This window comes from Pollachius pollachius (genome assembly GCF_949987615.1).
Source record: "Pollachius pollachius genome assembly, chromosome: 3".
Lineage (NCBI taxonomy): Eukaryota > Metazoa > Chordata > Actinopteri > Gadiformes > Gadidae > Pollachius > Pollachius pollachius.
This window is the reverse complement of record NC_136936.1, coordinates 23,129,278-23,146,154: the sequence shown is the minus strand read 5'-3', so window position 1 is coordinate 23,146,154 and position 16,877 is coordinate 23,129,278. Positions and strand designations below refer to the sequence as shown.

Genomic DNA, 16,877 nt, shown 5'->3' with positions numbered 1-16,877 from the left:
TTCGAATCGTATTACTGAGACATAAGCCTATCCTCAAATCCCTTTTGAGTAGATGGCTTTGTGTCCCAGTAAATACCAGACCATATGGTAGGTCGAAGAGAAGCAAGTAGGAACGGGACTTGGACAAGGAATAACTTACTTTGTATGTATGCTTTTTTTAAACACTTGGCAGTTTCTATACAGACGATTTAGCTGCTTCTGCTTATCAAAACCACTCGGTTTCAGTGCAGACATTGATCATGAGAGTAAAATGCATAATCATTGTTAAAGTAAAATAAAATAAAAATGGGTTCTTAATAAGAAATCGAAATGTAAAACAAATGCCAACATTATTGCAGAGAAAGCCGACGGAACACATGTCCTGTCCTGCAACAACCGCCACGGAACCATTCGGTGACGGACAATAACAACCGAGTCCGACCAATAAGCAGGCGATTGATGGGAATCTGATATTGAACTCGGGTCTGTCTTTCTTATTGTCAATAGGACTACTGCAGTGTCGCTAAACCCATCGGTTTGAGCAGGCGTGTGTTTGTAGAGATTAGGACAGCTGTGGACATCTCAGGGTCGAATCAATGTCTGATGCTTCAGGTATGGGGTTTCCTGTATGAAATGTCATCGGGTTTGTGTTCGACTTTCTGAGAGCTTTGATCGTTAGCCTAGTTGTCATAAAACGGATATGTTTTTTTAATTCGCATTTTACAGAATTTCCCCAGAAGGAAGAAAAGGAGGACATCATACCCGAGGAAGAACAAGGGGTAATCATATTATTTAAGAAGAGAACGAAATTATTGAAATTAGGCTGCCTAGTAAAACATTGGGCTTCATGCAAGAACATCTTCGGTATTGAAGTCTTAACTTGGTCTTACTAACTTACTTACTACTACCAACCTAGCCTACCTACATTACAATCCGTACGGCCTGCCACGTCAGATTCAGCAAACGATCGTAAAAGCAAAGGAAATGTACATGTTTCATAAACGTGATGAACCCCACGTTATAGTAAATTAATAAGCGTGTTCATGATACTGTGAATGACAATACATTCTGCCCCATACAATATCAGGGCGGGGCGAAAACATCTCCAAGTCGGAAGAACCCCCACACACATATCAGTCAACCAGCCAAGAGGATGCCCATTCCTCGTATGAATATACCATTTTGATTATTATTGTATGGATATATTACAGAGGCCTAATGCAATTATATGCATCCGACTTTGATCCCCGACTGTGAAACAGTAGCCTAGGATCTAATATTAACGTCATCATTACATGCAAGTTATTTGTTTGATTTCATGATCTTTTTGTCATTCATTAGTCAAAGCAAAGGAATAGGTGGTCGTTCTTTGCCAACCGTGATTCGTTAAACGCTCATGATTTAAACCCAGTGGTTCTTGCATGAGTCCCAGTTTCATCTAATGTGAATATATGTATTAGCATCACATACAGTAGTGACACACAGCTTTTGATTCCTTTGCAGAACCAATCAGAAGACAGCAGCGAGGACGAGGCCTCCGGGGCGACAGAGAGTAGGCTGTCACATACTTCAGGGCTCCCTTCTGTAACAAATGATTAGCCCTAATTAGTCCTTTTGCTGCTCAAATCAATTATACTTTGTTCTTCACACAGGCAATGATAGTTTCATTATTAAATTAAACACACATATAATTAAACATTAAACCTAGAACCTTTTTGTTTATTTCTCCCTTAGTGGACTTTCTGCGTAACCTCTTCTCCAGCACCCTGGGCCTTGGCTCGGTGGAGAAGGTTCTAGATGAGCTCAACCTGGAGGGGTTGGCGCGTTACATACAGAGTGGAAAATGTAAGTCTCAGCGTGTATTGTATGTGTGTGTGTGTAGATAATAGGCCTCATCATCTTTTAGTATCCCAATCGGCATAGTGGGTGCTATTGTCTTTCCAAACACCATTTATGTTCCGCTTGATGACTGAGTTGTGTGGTCCTGCCCTAACAGGTAAAAACATAGTCTGCATGGTGGGAGCAGGGATATCCACCTGTGAGTATGAGGAGGATGTTATTTTAGTGTGATATGGCATATCTTCAGGCAAGGTAATTTGGTATATTTATCGATCATTTGGAAATGTTGTGTCTTCTGCTTTCCTTTCCCGTCTTTAGCGGCTGGGATTCCAGACTTTCGCTCCCCAGGGACAGGTCTCTATGCCAACCTGCAGAAATATAACCTGCCGTATCCAGAGGCCATCTTTCAGATTGACTACTTCAAGGTACAGTCAACATGATCATGGAAAAAAGAAAGCTATTGGAATTTACTTTGACCTACTGGGACATTGAAGGAAGTCGGGTTGCCTCTTGGTCACCCCATTAAAAGCTCTTATCTTTCTATCTCTGCCTCTTCAGAAACATCCTGAGCCATTCTTTGCCCTGGCTAGGGAGCTCTACCCAGGACAGTTTAAGGTAAACACAGCCTCATTCCATCTACAGCCACTGGTTCATTCTTGTCTCTGGCCCCAGTTCACTAGTTCTGCTTTCTTATTAGCATTAAGATGTCAAAATATGTAAATGCTAATTATTTTTACATCTTGACCAGTTTAAGACTTTCAAATTATTACAATTGAGAAGCAAATTATAACGCATTCAATCCCTTTTTGTATTTCGATATATTAAACATTTTTTTACCTGGCAAAATGTTCAGCCTACAGTGTGTCACTACTTCATGAAGATGCTGAAGGACAAGGGACTGCTCAGGCGCTGCTACTCACAGGTATAATAAGCGCAGCAGCAGCACTGAGATGAGCAAGCAATTGCTCAACAATGTTAAGAATCTCAACTATTCACCTGTCAAACTGAGGAAAAAGAGAATGGACTGTTGAGACTCAAAACCTCAGTAAACTCAGATACTAAACGCATCCTATTAAAATTTGTCATCATTAATTATATTATGAAGGCACACATGCACTTTCAAAAATATTAATCTTGCAAAGCTCTGAGCGTTAGTAGCCCTCCCATGCACACAGTCTTCTGCACACAGAAATGTTTAGTATTGTAGGTTATTGGGCCTTATTTACACAGCTGCCATCTTGGTTCTAAACCGGCACTGAATGCGGAATAACTGTAAGTTGGCCCAGGTAGCTTGTGTTCTGAACCCAGACAGCTGCTCGGTCACCCAGGCCCATTGATCACTGTTGGCCTCTTCCCTGCAGAACATCGACACCCTGGAACGGGTGGCCGGTCTGGAGGGAGACGACCTGATCGAGGCTCATGGAACGTTCTTCACCTCCCACTGCGTCAGCTTCTCCTGCCGCAAAGAGTACAACCTGGAGTGGATGAAAGGTGTGTTGGTGATCCTGGTAGTGGTGCCTTATATCTAATCTGATGGCTTCTTAATGGTTCATATGGTCCATGTATGTCTTGTGACTCCCAATGTCCCATCTCACCCCCCCCCCCCCCGCCTGCAGAGAAGATCTTCTCTGACGACATCCCCAAGTGTGACAAGTGTAACAGTCTGGTCAAGCCAGGTGAGTCATTCTCTGCCTCTTAATGTTACTGTCCATATCATTGTTAGTTCTCACTCCATGTCATCTTTGTTAAATCAATCTCTTTCCACCTATCTCCGTCTGTCATTCTACGTGTAACTCGGGTCCTCTCTCCCTCCAGATATCGTCTTCTTCGGAGAGAGTCTACCTGTTCGATTTTTCACTTCAATGAAGATGGTGAGAGGCTGTGTGTGTGTGCGTGCGTGTGTTTGTGTTTGTTTGTGTCTCTCTCTTTCTGTGTGTGTGTGTGTGTGTTTGTGTCGCTCTCTTTCTGTGTGTGTGTGTGTGTGTGTGTGTGTGTGTGTGTGTGTGTGTGTGTGTGTGTGTGTGTGTGTGTGTGTGTGTGTGTGTGTGTGTGTTGCTTGTGATAGCAATGCTTATGAACGTAGGCAGGATGCAGTCACCAGTATACAGATACTCGGCCCTCACATTCAGATGACTCTTCCTCTTTGTTTCTCTGTCTTTGTTTAAAACCCTCAGGACTTCCCGCAGTGTGACCTCCTCATCATTATGGGAACGTCCCTGCAGGTCCAGCCTTTCGCCGGTCTAGTGGGCAGGTACTTAAAACTTAAAGCGCAAACATCTCAGGAAAATATTTTATTTGATTTTAATTGGTAGTGCCATAAAGACTTATTTTGTGTTTGTGTGTGCGTGTGTTGGATGGGTGCTTTATAAGGCTTGTAAAGCAGCAGGGATGCGAGCTATACCAGTCCAATGCATACTTACACCAGTCAATATTTTTTGTGTTTTGGAACGAGAATATGTCATAATAGAGTTTATCTCTGTGATATAGAGTTTCCAAGAGTTGCCCCAGACTGCTCATTAACATGGAGAAGGCAGGACAGGTATGTTCGCTTCACATTTGATACGCCACCATAAACATTTTAATGCTCCTCTGTATGTACGTCACCAACAACCAACAGATCTGTGTTCGTCTCTCTCCCCCTGCCCACAGGCCGACCCGTTCTTCGGGGTGTTAGACTTCGGGGGAGGGATGGACTTTGACTCAGAAAAGGCATACAGGTGAGGGAGGCGGCCGGCGTGCACCACCTAGCTTGTTGGAAAGAGATTTAGAATTTGACTCCTCCCCTCCCCCTGTCTCCTGTGATTACATCACATTACCACACATCAATAATTCTGAAACAATCTAAATAATTTAAAACGAATTAGAAATAATGAAAACTGTCGTTCTTATTAAAGATGAATCAGAATAACATAATTAAATGACCAAACAGAGGTTATTGGATTAAATCAGTGTTGGGTGATTCATGCTTGTATGTTTCCGCTCTCTTTAGGGATGTAGCTCACATCAGTACGTGTGACGAGGGCTGTCTGGCTCTTGCTGACCTGCTTGGATGGAAGGTAGGCTATACAATCAGAATCACAATTTACTCTATTGCAAAGTCGGTACACTTACAAGAAATTGTTCTTGGTGTTCGGGGCATGACAATAATAATTGACATAGTAAAGAAACATGTATATACATTAAATAGAAAGAAGGAAGGTAAACCAAAGTATTGTCAAGAAACCTACATTTAAAAGGAGGTATTGAATTAACTTTTGTACAGATTATTTCTTTACGGATGAATATAAACAAGGAGGGGAAATTATACACCTTACAATACAATAGTTTTGGATATGTTCACCTATATAAGGTTGTTTATTAGCCTTGTATAAACCAATGAGAGGACAGAATCAAGATTCAAGAGATTTTATTCTCACATACGATTACAAGTATGCATAGTGAACGGGTTTTGCGCAAAGCTTCCAGGCAGTGTAAAATTAAAGATAGAGTTAAACTATAATGATAAAAATGTATGAAAATAGCAGAATATACAAGATAGGTTAGGAGTGTTAAAAGTGAACTGTCCCAGTACTTTAAATGGCAGTAGTGCAAGGTGTAATAGTTCCATCAAATGTTTAATAATCCTTGTTCATAGAAGAACAAGAAGTCCTCAGTGCAGCTACTAGCCATGCATTCTGGTTCACAGCATAACTGAACTGAAAGTAGTCTATTGTGGGGCATCTGAAACCAAAATATCTCTTCCCCTAAATTCTGACATATATTTGGTTTACCTGTAAATCCAGCCACTTGAAGCACGGGCCTGTACAGACTACCTCTAGCCATTGCTCTCTCTCTCTCTCTCTCTCTCTCTCTCTCTCTCTCTCTCTCTCTCTCTCTCTCTCTCTCTCTCTCTCTCTCTCTCTCTCTCTCTCTCTCTTGTGTTTCCGTCCGTGTGCATTTCTGTGTGTGACTGTCTCTTTCTCCGTGTATGTGTGTGTGTCTCAGGGTGAGCTGGAGGAGCTGGTGAACAGCGAGCACAGCCGTATAGAAGCTGAGGACCAACAGGAGAAAACCAGTGGAGCCGCCGGCGCTGCGGCCGAGGCTGGCACACCACCGCCCGCCCCGGAAGACAAGACCACGGACCAGTAAACCAATGATTAAACATACACTGATAGGAGGTCGTCCTCCTTGCTTGACCAGTGGGACGGTGAGATGAGTCCTAGCGTGCGATTGGTTTAGAAGGGTATTTACTGTAAGACGTTGGCAGGCAGGTCACCGTTTTACAGGTGACAGGGATTCATTCACAAACAGATGTACAGGGTGTCTGACCTTTTCTTCTCTCCTTTGCACTTTACTAATACAGACTTTTAGCTCCCAACGCTTTAACAGGAACTCATGCTTTCTTTTGGTGTAACCCCTCCCAAAAATGAGTTGACTTTTAGATTTATATAGTTTACTATTAGATTATATACATATATATATATATATATATATATATATATATATATTTATATACTATTAGATTATATACATATATAAATATATATATATGTGTGTGTGTGTGTGTGTGTATGTATGTATGTATGTATGTATGTAAAAGTAAACTAACATTTTTCCCAACCCAACTTCCATGTATCCCGGAGCCACAACCCTAAACTGACCCTGTTGTGAGCTGAAGCAGAACCGCGTCTATCGACGTGAAAAGTACTGCAGGTCGAACAAGGTTCAACACTGACCACAATGTGTTCTGAAAATTGGTTGAATTCGACATGAAGATATATGTTCCTTTCCATTTTGTTTAAACTCTGTATTGCATCTTCTTTCTGAAATGTGGTGTTTTCGTAAATTATTGTATATTTTAGTGCAAAATGGTATTATACACTAATGTATGACTAACAACCATCTAAAGTCAAAATCTTCCAATCGGTTGCAAGTCTTTGTCTCATTTGAGATATCGGTTGGTGTTCGGACTGATCATGATGATTACTTGGGTTATTGATTGCTTGGGTTTACTTTAAAACATTGGTTTTGCCATGTGTGACGTGTGCAGTGAACCACATTTTGACCGCAATGTTTTCACTCTGACTGTCTGAAGTGTGTTATAGACCTCTGAGAACAGTCCAACACTGCAGAATTATACTTCAATAACATCTTTTTATGAGCATATATGCTAACAATGTGAAGCTCTTTATTGTATTTCTTCATTTGTATCATTTACGGGGGTCGGGGGTGCTCTGATGAGGTTTGGTTTTATGCGTGAGATGATAATTTCTACAGGAAATGGCTGTTGTAACAGGAAGTACTAAAACTGGAAGCTGTGATGCGACTCTTGTTTCCACAGAAACGTTGAACGCAAAGCCAACAGCCTGTGCTGTCTGGCCGGCGTTCGACTTTCCAAATCCTGCAAGTCCCAAAAATAAAAACGCATAATGACTTCCCCTTAGTGCTGACTTCTTCTTTTTTAATATTGCACATGCAACTCACATGGGTAGAATCTGAACTATTGGTGAGCAGCTCTCGCTCATCAAAAAAAAAGGATGTTGTTCTTGGAGATGTTGGTGCTCTGGTGATTAAACACGAAAGCCTCTTTAACCACACCTCATTTGACTACATGCGTGAGGACAGGGACCTCGCTAGATGGAAGCGCGCTCGCGCTGCAAGCAATGTACTGCACCTCTGTTGAACGCTGTGTGTTGTATGTGACGCTCACACGAATGATGATCTTCTTTAGCTCTGCTGTGTTCCTGGGCTGAGGGGGCTGGCCAGGCTAACCTACTTTAAACTACGCAGTAACTTTTGCGCTCTGATGCAAGCCAGTCGCTAACGGCAGAGAGGTCGTCGAGAGGGAGGGGGAAGGGAGGTTGCAATATGTGTGGGGTCTAGAAGCGCTCACACACAACATATCTGCCACGCAGATGTAAGTATGATTTTATTAATTTACATATTTAGTTTATTTATTTGTACTTTTCTTTAATTCTGTAATTTTACAGTTAAAATAATGTTTATAACACATCCACTATTCACTCAATGAGTAAATTAACAGAAGCCTTACACTAGCCAGAAAAAAAACCCAACCTAAATTGGAAATATTGTATCCCTCCCAATCATCTTCCTCGTGGTTGATGGTTGCGTTTCTTTTGCGTTGAACTTCTACACAACCAGCCACACTGCATTGTGTCAGCCTCTGCCTGTTGTGTGGCAGCGTGGCATGTGTCTTAACATGTCTCCAGTCTTTGGCCCACTCACCCAGGTCCCTGAGAACGCCCGCTAGCGATAACGGGATGAAGACCACCCTGTGGAGGACGGCCAGGGGACACCCCCTCCTCACGGTCCTGGGCCAGCTGAGGGCCTGCCAGGCGGCCTGGTGCCCCGGGACAGCCTGGGACCGGGACCAGGCCCACACTGCCCTGCTGGGACAACCCACTGGAGTGAGTGATCACACACACAAACACACACACACACACACACACACACACACACACACACACACACACACACACACACACACACACACACACACTTCTATCTTCCTCTTATTCGCTCTCTAGTCTCTATCTCATCACTTATGTCTGTCTGTCCTAGAGACAGACATGGTATGGATTGGATGGTATGGATTCTAATGAAGTTTGATCAATGGATAATAAAGACGCTTTAAGTTAAGAGAGAGGGGAGATTTCGCCACAATGCCTGCTTTGTGAACAGTAAAAACAAGCCAAGGTAATCACAAAGTCATTGAAAAGTCACATCTCTTTTCATTTACTGTTCTTCAGTGGTGAGATTGGTTCTAGATAATCAGATGAAACTCATCTTAAAAGTCTGTTGAGGTGGGGCATTTTAATGCATTGAAACACAGTTTGCCTCTGTGGGAGGAGGAGACGGAACATGTTGGTTTGAAGCGCTACCATATCAATGACAGGAATAGAAGTCGTGCTCTGGTTTTGGCACTTCCTTGTTCTGTGAAGGAAACATTTAAAATATCCTTTCACACTTAGAATGACAGTTGATTCTTTTGTTTGAACCGTTAGAAATGTTACTAAATGATTGCTGTAAACATGCCTGCTTGCTCGCTTGCATGGGTTTCTTTGAAAAATGAAACTAGCAGTTCAGTCACTATTATTAGATATGTACATTACTGCTTCTAATAATTTACTTTGAACCATGGAAAATATGCATCATGTTAACATCAGGGTTGTTATGTTGCCTGTCTTCTGTGAGTTTGTATTCTCAAAAAACTCTGTCTGTCTGTCTGTCTGTCTGTCTGTCTGTCTGTCTGTCTGTCTGTCTGTCTGTCTCTCTTCTGTCTGTCTGGCTGTCTGGCCTTGCTGTCATTCTCTCTTTCTCTCTCTCTCCTCTCTGTCATTCTCTCTCTTTCTCTCTCTGTCTCTCTCTCTCTTGCTGTTTCTCTCTTGCTGTCTCTCCTGCTGTCTCTCTCTCTCTCTCTCTCTCTCTCTCTCTCTCTCTCTCTCTCTCTCTCTCTCTCTCTCAGAGCTTCCTGGTTCTGGAGGACTCTTCTTCTTCTCAGCCCAGTCTGTTGTGTGTGTCTGCTGGCACAGAGCCCGAAGCACGAGTCCTGGACTACCACATCACATATACTGGCACAGGTAAAGAGAGAGAGAGAGAGAGAGAGAGAGAGAGAGAGAGAGAGAGAGAGAGAGAGAGAGGGCCTCATGTATCTATTTAATGTATATGTTCTACTCCTGATAATGGACATATAGATTAGCATGGATACGTGCCTCTTTATTATGATGGTAATCATAGGGCTAAGACACTGGACAAGCGTAGACATGGATGGACCAGGAGATGTGCTCTCCCTCATGACGTTTAATACATTTAACTGTTGGATACCATTGGAAATGATAACAAAGTAGATACAAAAGAAAGAAGTGTACTGAGCTCACTTCAAATGCCCAGGTAGTGGGACGTAGCCATCATCAGGAAGTGATAGAAGTCAGAAGAAACTAATGATGAATATAAATATAATATATAATATCAGGTTTTTTTCTATTATCAAAGACAAAATTGTAACTTCCTCTCTTGACCAACCCACACTCTCTCTCTCTCTCTCTCTCTCTCTCTCTCTCTCTCTCTCTCTCCTCTCCTCTCTCTCTCTCTCTCTCTCTTCTTCATTTCTCTCCTCTCTCTCTCTCTCTCTCTCTCTCTCTTCTCTCTCTCTCTCTCTCTCTCTCTCTCTCTCTCTCTCTCTCCTCTCTCTCTCTCTCTCTCTCTTTATCTGTCTCTCTCTCTCTCAGTGCTCCAGCTGTCAGAGTCCCGTCTGTGTTTCGCTGACCTGGCTCAATTGGTCCTCTTCTATTCTCTGACCAGGTACCTTCCACCGTCCACATCATCTACTCATTCAGAACTCATCTGACAACATGAAGCTACTGACACTAATCACTCAAGCATTTGACAGTTTAATTTGAGAGGATGGTTTGAAATATTGGACATTCTGTTGAATTGAATCTCTCGAGTGTGAGTCTGAGAATATCTGCGTTGAGTCAGGCATCTTATTAGTCGTTGGAGAATCCACTTGAGTTGCATACTTGGAAATCGACAAAAACAGATGGTCAATATTCATCCTGGTGTCGTATACACATAGCAGCGACACTGTTCACATGACGGTCTTGTCTGTTTTTCAGAGATGTGTTGACTTTCTGTCTGTACATCCCTCCCTGGCTCCTCAGCATAGCTAAACAGAATGTACAGCTTCCCTCTCGGCCCCAAACCCGGTGCGTCCTGTCTCCATGGCGATCCTCCTCCTTTTCCACTTCATGCAATGTGCCCCTGGACCTCTGGACTTTATTAGTCCAGGGGTCGCCTGATGCCGGGCTTGTTTTGAGGCAACATGTGGTTCTGCTCCTCCTTAGAGTCCTGGTTCTGCAAACCCCCGGACCTCAACACTGATGACATGACCGACCTGGTACCAAGTGTGGTCATGTGCTCCATACAGGTATTGTGTGTGTGTGTATGTGTCTTTGTTTGTCTGAGTGTGTGTGTGTGTGTGTGTTTGTGTGTTTGTGTGTGTGTGTGTGTGTGTGTGTATGCACGAGTATTATCTACATACATAGGGGAATGCATACGGAGGGCTTCAATACCTTTAAAATGGGGTAGAGGATAGAGTCTATTTAAAAGTGCTCCCTCGTAGTCAATGTCCTTCATCGTGAACTTGGTGACTCCACAGTGATTATGATCACTGTGGAGTCACCAAGTTCACGACAAAAGGGCCAGATGTTGCTCAGGAGGTAGAGCAGGTGTCGAGGTTTCCTTTAGCCAGACGCCTCACCCTGACTGCTCCCAATGAGCTGACTGTCGCCTTGCATGGTTGACACCACCGCCGGTGCGAGAATGTGTGAATGAATGTTTGAATGTTGGGCAACATTGTAAAGCCCTTTGAGTTTGACTGGTTAGAAAAGCGCTGTATAAATGCAGTCCATTTGCCATTTACAAGCATGAGAAAGGGTTGCAGCACAGAGCCATGTCAGTCGCTGAATGAGGGAATGAGCGTTTTAGAACAATACTGAAACGGCTGTGTAAGATTTCAAGACAAAGGAAGGCGACTGTTTAATCTCTGTCTCCCTGCCCCACCCTCAGTTGAGCTCAGCCAATGGGGCCCTCTGTGTGATCAACCCGCTCTACCTCCAGCAACACGGGGACGGCTGGCTGACGCATCGGCCAACCTCCCTCAGCCCTGTAAGCCCTCCACCAATGAGAGGCGAGGGAGACGAATCAGCGCCAGTAGGCCTTGGCCTGGGCGGGACTACAGAGCAAACGAGCCATCTCGATGGAGGACCCCGTCCTCTTTCGCCCCACCCGCTGATTCAGGTACGCTGAGCTGCTTCTATTATCCGGTGAAGACCCAATACACACAGACACACACAGACGCACGCGCAAACACACACACACACATACATACATACATACATACACACACTCACACACACACACACACACACACACACACACACACACACACACACACACACACACAACTCGCTTTGTGCTGTTCATGTTCTTCATCCTCTCCTCTCATTAGGTATCATCAGGGCCCAATCGGCTGAGTTGGCCCCTACATCCCCCACCCTCCTGTCCCCCACCTCCCCCACGGTCGCCGTGGTTCTGCGGCGGCCCAGCCGGGACGCCGCCACCGCCGAGCTCCCCAAGATAACGGCCGGCAGGAGCAGCCTCCCTACGTCCATCCTCTCCTCCTCCCCCACGCCACACTTCAACCCCACTAGCCCCACCCTGGGGGGCACGCGACGCCACAGCGGGCCCCCGCCCCAGTCCCCCCACCGGGTGTCCTGGGTGGAGGACGGGGTCTGGCTGGCTCCTCCCCCCTCCAGCTGCTGCTCCTCCTCCTCCTCCTTCTCCTCCCATCCCCTCTCCATGGAGCTGGACACGCTGTCCATCAGCAGCATCGAGGAGGAGCAGGAGTCCCCGGTCGCCCAGAGCCCCGCCAGCCAGCAGATCTCTGCGAACCGATTGGCCGACAAGGTGAAGAACCGGCTATCGGCCGTGGGCCAGGCGATCGGTGGGCTGGTGAGCCAGCAGAAGAGGCTGATCAACCGCGTGATGGAGCTGAGCGACAGGAAGTGCGGGGCGTTTGCCGAGGCACTCCGAGAGTTTATTGAGACCACTCTAAAGGGCGGGATGGACCCGGGCCAGCCCATGGGCTCAGAGTTCCTACAGGAAGTGAGGTCATCACTCACGGCGTTGAGGGAGGTGCTCCTGGACTGCCCGGAGATTCAAGTCCTCCTGGACAGCATGGCGGACACCCCCGACTCAGAGATGGGTGAGTAGCAAGGAGGGAAGTCCTGCAGAATCAGGACCTTCAAATGTAGAATCAATGGCTTTCCAAGATATTTAACAACACAATTCTTAAACTTAATTAAGTTACAAATAAATAATTTCTAAAATGTAATCATTAGAACTTCTTCCAGCATCCATACAGTCCCACTGTATGGCTGTTAAGTTTCCCTATTTTTGATATTTACTCGTTTCAGTTCTGTGTTTGTGCTTGACGTTGGCCGTCTTCGCTTCCTTAAGCAGTTGCCGTTTCCCCAGCGACTTCAGTCATCCCAGAACGAACCAGCGCGTGTTTCTTTAAAAAAATAAACACTATAGCTTCTATGCAGACATTCTATACGATGGATTGCGCGGAATACAGCCGTGATCAACACAAACTCAAGATCAATGGGATGAGTCTCCTCTGTTCTCCTCCCCCTCCCTCCGCTCCATCATCTCTCTCCGGTCCCCAGACTCCATGGTGGAGCAGTGCCTCCACAAGGTGGCGCTGAGGCCTGTCTCCGCCCACCTCTACTCCTCGCTGCAGGTGGCCCGGGGCCACGACGGCACCCTGGACAACCTGCGGGGCCACCAGCGGGTGCTGGGGGACCAGGGGGTTGAGGACCTGGGCGGCTCGGCAGGGGCCGGGGTGCCCGATGGCCCCACCCTGGAGCGTGTGCGGCAGCGGTGGGCAGGCATGCACGCCACCTACTCCCCCAGCAAGAAGGTCAGCGTGCTGCTCAAGGTGTGCAAGAGCGTCTACCACTGCATGACGACCAACGCCTCCCCAGGTAAAGGAGCCCAGAGAGTCGGGGCCGGGGGGGGGGGGCATGTCAATTCAGTTCAATTAGATTTGATTTGTAAAGCCCTTAATCACCGGTACAGTCTCAAAGGGCTGAACATGTGTTTATGACATCGCCCTGACCCTAGACCCCCAGAGGGCAAGAAAAAACCAAACCCTAATTAGCAAGGAAGAAATCTTGAGAAGGAACGCAGAGTCTGGGATCCATCCTTCAGAGTGGGGGATCCCTCCTTCAGGCTGGGGGATCCCTCCTTCAGGCTGGGGGATCCCTCCTTCCGGCTGGGGGATCCCTCCTTCAGGGTGGGGGATCCCTCCTTCCGGCTGGGGGATCCCTCCTTCAGGCTGGGGGATCCCTCCTTCCGGCTGGGGGATCCCTCCTTCCGGCTGGGGGATCCCTCCTTCAGGGTGGGGGATTCTTCCTTCAGGCTGGGGGATCCCTTCATCCAGGGATGATCAGGATGCAATTGGGTGCCAAAATTGATTTGATTTGATTTTGACAAAGTGCAAGCACTTATTTCCATCATGGTCCCTGATGTTACAAGACAGGACATATATCCACATAAAACAAAACATTAAACATCATAAAAAATGGACATAGATACAACATACATACATACATACATACATACATACATACATACATACATACATACATACATACATACATACATACATACATACATACATACATACATACATACATACATACATTGTGGTGGCATTAATAATAACCACTTATCTAATTCTTTAACTAACTGAGAGATTGAAAAAATCGAGAGGGGTCCGGAGAGAATTTGACAAAAAGACTTTATCGTTAAAAAGGCAACAACAAAGCCGAGTGGTTTGCAAAGCACTCCCGAATGAATCCCGTACAGCTCCTTATATCCCCCATCCTTTACTCAATACAAAGTTGGACTTTCATCAGATATTGATGTGCATAGAATGTTTTTCTGGGTCACACTGTGTGGATGTCAGTATACTCTCCTGTCTTCTGAATCCCAATGTGACCTTAGAACATATATTATCCTTATACAAACAGAGATGATGCACACGTGTGAATGTAAGCATTGTCCTCAATGAGTACATCAAATGGGAGTAGACTGGACCCTCTCACTGATGTGTCACATGGCCCATCAGATGGGAATGGACTGGACTCACTCACTGGTGCCACATAGTACATAACATCTAGGCTAAAGGTGATCAGCTGTTCTCCACCATTAAAGTATCTATATGATATGTAGGCCTAATAATAATCATAGCTTACCATAAAATGTAAGGTTAATTTCCACCACAACATACATACATACATACATACATACATACATACATACATACATACATACATACATACATACATACATACATACACACACACACACACACACACACACACACACACACACACACACACACACACACACACACACACACACACACACATACATACATACATACATACATACATACATTTTAAATGGGTGATGGGGGGCTGGCCATTGAACCGTAAAGAGAGTCCAGGCTGAATGCCTGGTTGTAGTCACTGCGATATGCCAGGCATCCAGCCTCAGTTGAGAGCTACATCCTCATTCAGGCTGTCATCCTCTAATGACCCTTCCTCTATTACTCTGTATTTATTGTAACAAATCCAGACAGACTGGAAGTGGACCTCTGAAACTTTCACAAACGTTGAAAAGTGTCTCATTTCCTCCCCTCTCCTCCCGCCCCCCCTCACCTCTCCTCTCCTCTCCTCTCATCTCCTCTCCTCTCCTTTCCTCTTAACTCTCCTCCTTTCCCCTCCCCTCTGCTCCTCTCCTCTCCTTTCCTCTCTCCTCCGCTCCACTCCTCTCCTCTCCTCTCCCCCTCTCCTGCAGGGTCTGTGTTTGGGGCGGATGACTTCCTGCCCTGCCTGACGTGGGTGTTGCTGCGTAGCGACCTAGTGACGGTGCAGCTGGACACGGACTACATGATGGAGCTGCTGGACCCGTCACAGCTGCAGGGGGAGGGTGAGGCGGGCAGAGGAACGCAACACAAAGCATGTTGGGCATTTGTTTTGATCAAACTTGAGTTTGAGTTACTTAAATGATGTAAGGCCTCTAAGGAGAACACCTGGCTCTTCCCTGGACAAAAGCCGGACTACCGTATTCATGAGAATCTTTTACTTTGTTTTAGAATTAGTCTTTAGTTGAACTCATTATTTAATGGCGCTAAGGAGAAAACTTGTCTCCTTACTGGACAAAGTTAACAACAGTCGCTCAGTTTAAAAAATAAGCATCCTACTAGTAAGATGCTTTAAGCAGTAGCCTGATCTGATGTCAATTGATTATGTACTTTCCTGCTGTTCTTGCTCTTCACCCTTCTCATCCTCTTTCACACCCTCATCTCGCTCTCTCTCTCTCTCTCTTTCTCTCTCTCTCTCTTTCTCTCTCTCTCTCTCTCTCTCTCTCCTTCCTTCACGTTCTCTTTCACTTTCACTATCTTTCTCTTTTTCTTTCTCTCCACTAATCTCATCTTCTTTTGTGGCCCCCCTCTCTCTCTCTCTCTCTCTCCCTCTAGGTGGCTACTACCTGACGTCCGTTTACGCCTCGCTCTACTACATTAGCAGCTTCCGGCCTCGCCTGGCCGCCCGCCAGCTCAGTGTGGAGGCTCAGATCTCTCTCAACCAGTGGCATCGCAGACGCACAATACTGTGCAACCAGTCCCGCCAAGGCAAAAACAGGAAGACCCTACGGAGGCAGCAGAACAGGGACGGGGGCATGGAGGCTCAACCGGAATGTGAGGAGATGAACGACGTTGTGAAAATAACCGACGGTGAGTCGGCGGCGCCTTCTAGTGGCGAGGCAGAGGAGGTGCAGCAGCAGGCGGCCGACGACGCTGTCGCTCGGGAGACGATGAGCGACAACAAGGCAGAGGCCCGGTCAGAGCTGCCGGTAGGATGTCCGCTTCCAAGGGAACAGGATGCGTTGTCGGGCGAGAGCGATGACATAAAGCTGGCCGGTTGTGGAGGAGAGGAGCAAGGGACTTTGGAGGAGGTGAAGGATGAGCAGGAGGAAGAGGGGAAGGAGCTGGAGGAGCAAAAGGGGGAGGGGGAGGACAGCAGAGAGCAAAAGAGAGCAGAGGATGAGCTGAGCCACGTCTCCGTCCGCAGGAATGTCAATCATGACGTCATGTGGGCCAATCAGAAGGAGGTCGATGAGGCTTTCCAGACCCCTGAACACCTCTCTTCTGTTTAAATGGTTGATTGCTTACTTGACAATGTTGCATCGACCCAGCATGTTTGACCATCTCAGCACATTGCTGGTGTTTTCCCCTATTCAAGAACCTCAAGGTTCCCTTTCTGAATGATTTAAAGTGGACATTTTGATACATTTGTACATTTTTAATTTATAGCTCATGGCTAATTGTTTTGTTTTGATTGATTGTTTGTCCTTTGTTTTGAATATTTGTATTTATATGGACATTCACTTTGCAAGCCACATAAATAAAAACCAAGGCAAAACAA

The 16,877-nt window shown here is 45.7% G+C and overlaps 2 protein-coding genes across 3 annotated transcripts; both read left to right on the top strand.

The window, feature by feature from the left end:
- Positions 1–427: 427 nt before the first annotated feature.
- sirt2 (sirtuin 2 (silent mating type information regulation 2, homolog) 2) lies at positions 428–7,230 on the top strand. Of its 2 annotated transcripts, XM_079731199.1 has the most exons (17): positions 428–591; positions 706–758; positions 1,067–1,145; positions 1,483–1,531; positions 1,714–1,824; positions 1,976–2,017; positions 2,137–2,243; positions 2,377–2,433; positions 2,672–2,740; positions 3,180–3,309; positions 3,435–3,494; positions 3,634–3,689; positions 3,993–4,069; positions 4,306–4,357; positions 4,468–4,535; positions 4,808–4,874; positions 5,803–7,230. In XM_079731199.1, exons 1-17 carry the CDS (start codon positions 583–585, stop codon positions 5,944–5,946), a joined length of 1,230 nt encoding a protein of 409 aa, XP_079587325.1. In that variant the 5' UTR covers positions 428–582; the 3' UTR covers positions 5,947–7,230. The 2 variants fall into 2 exon arrangements, with proteins under 2 accessions (XP_079587325.1, XP_079587326.1); XM_079731200.1 differs by lacking the exon at positions 1,067–1,145.
- A 205-nt stretch (positions 7,231–7,435) lies between these two features.
- Positions 7,436–16,877, top strand: rinl (Ras and Rab interactor-like). Its single transcript, XM_079731204.1, is given in 15 exon segments — positions 7,436–7,714; positions 8,048–8,225; positions 9,284–9,398; positions 10,047–10,119; positions 10,434–10,512; positions 10,514–10,523; positions 10,662–10,744; positions 11,386–11,470; positions 11,473–11,544; positions 11,547–11,584; positions 11,586–11,616; positions 11,828–12,583; positions 13,050–13,367; positions 15,250–15,381; positions 15,932–16,877. Coding segments are annotated over 15 exon segments (2,649 nt in total). The 5' UTR covers positions 7,436–7,712; the 3' UTR covers positions 16,609–16,877.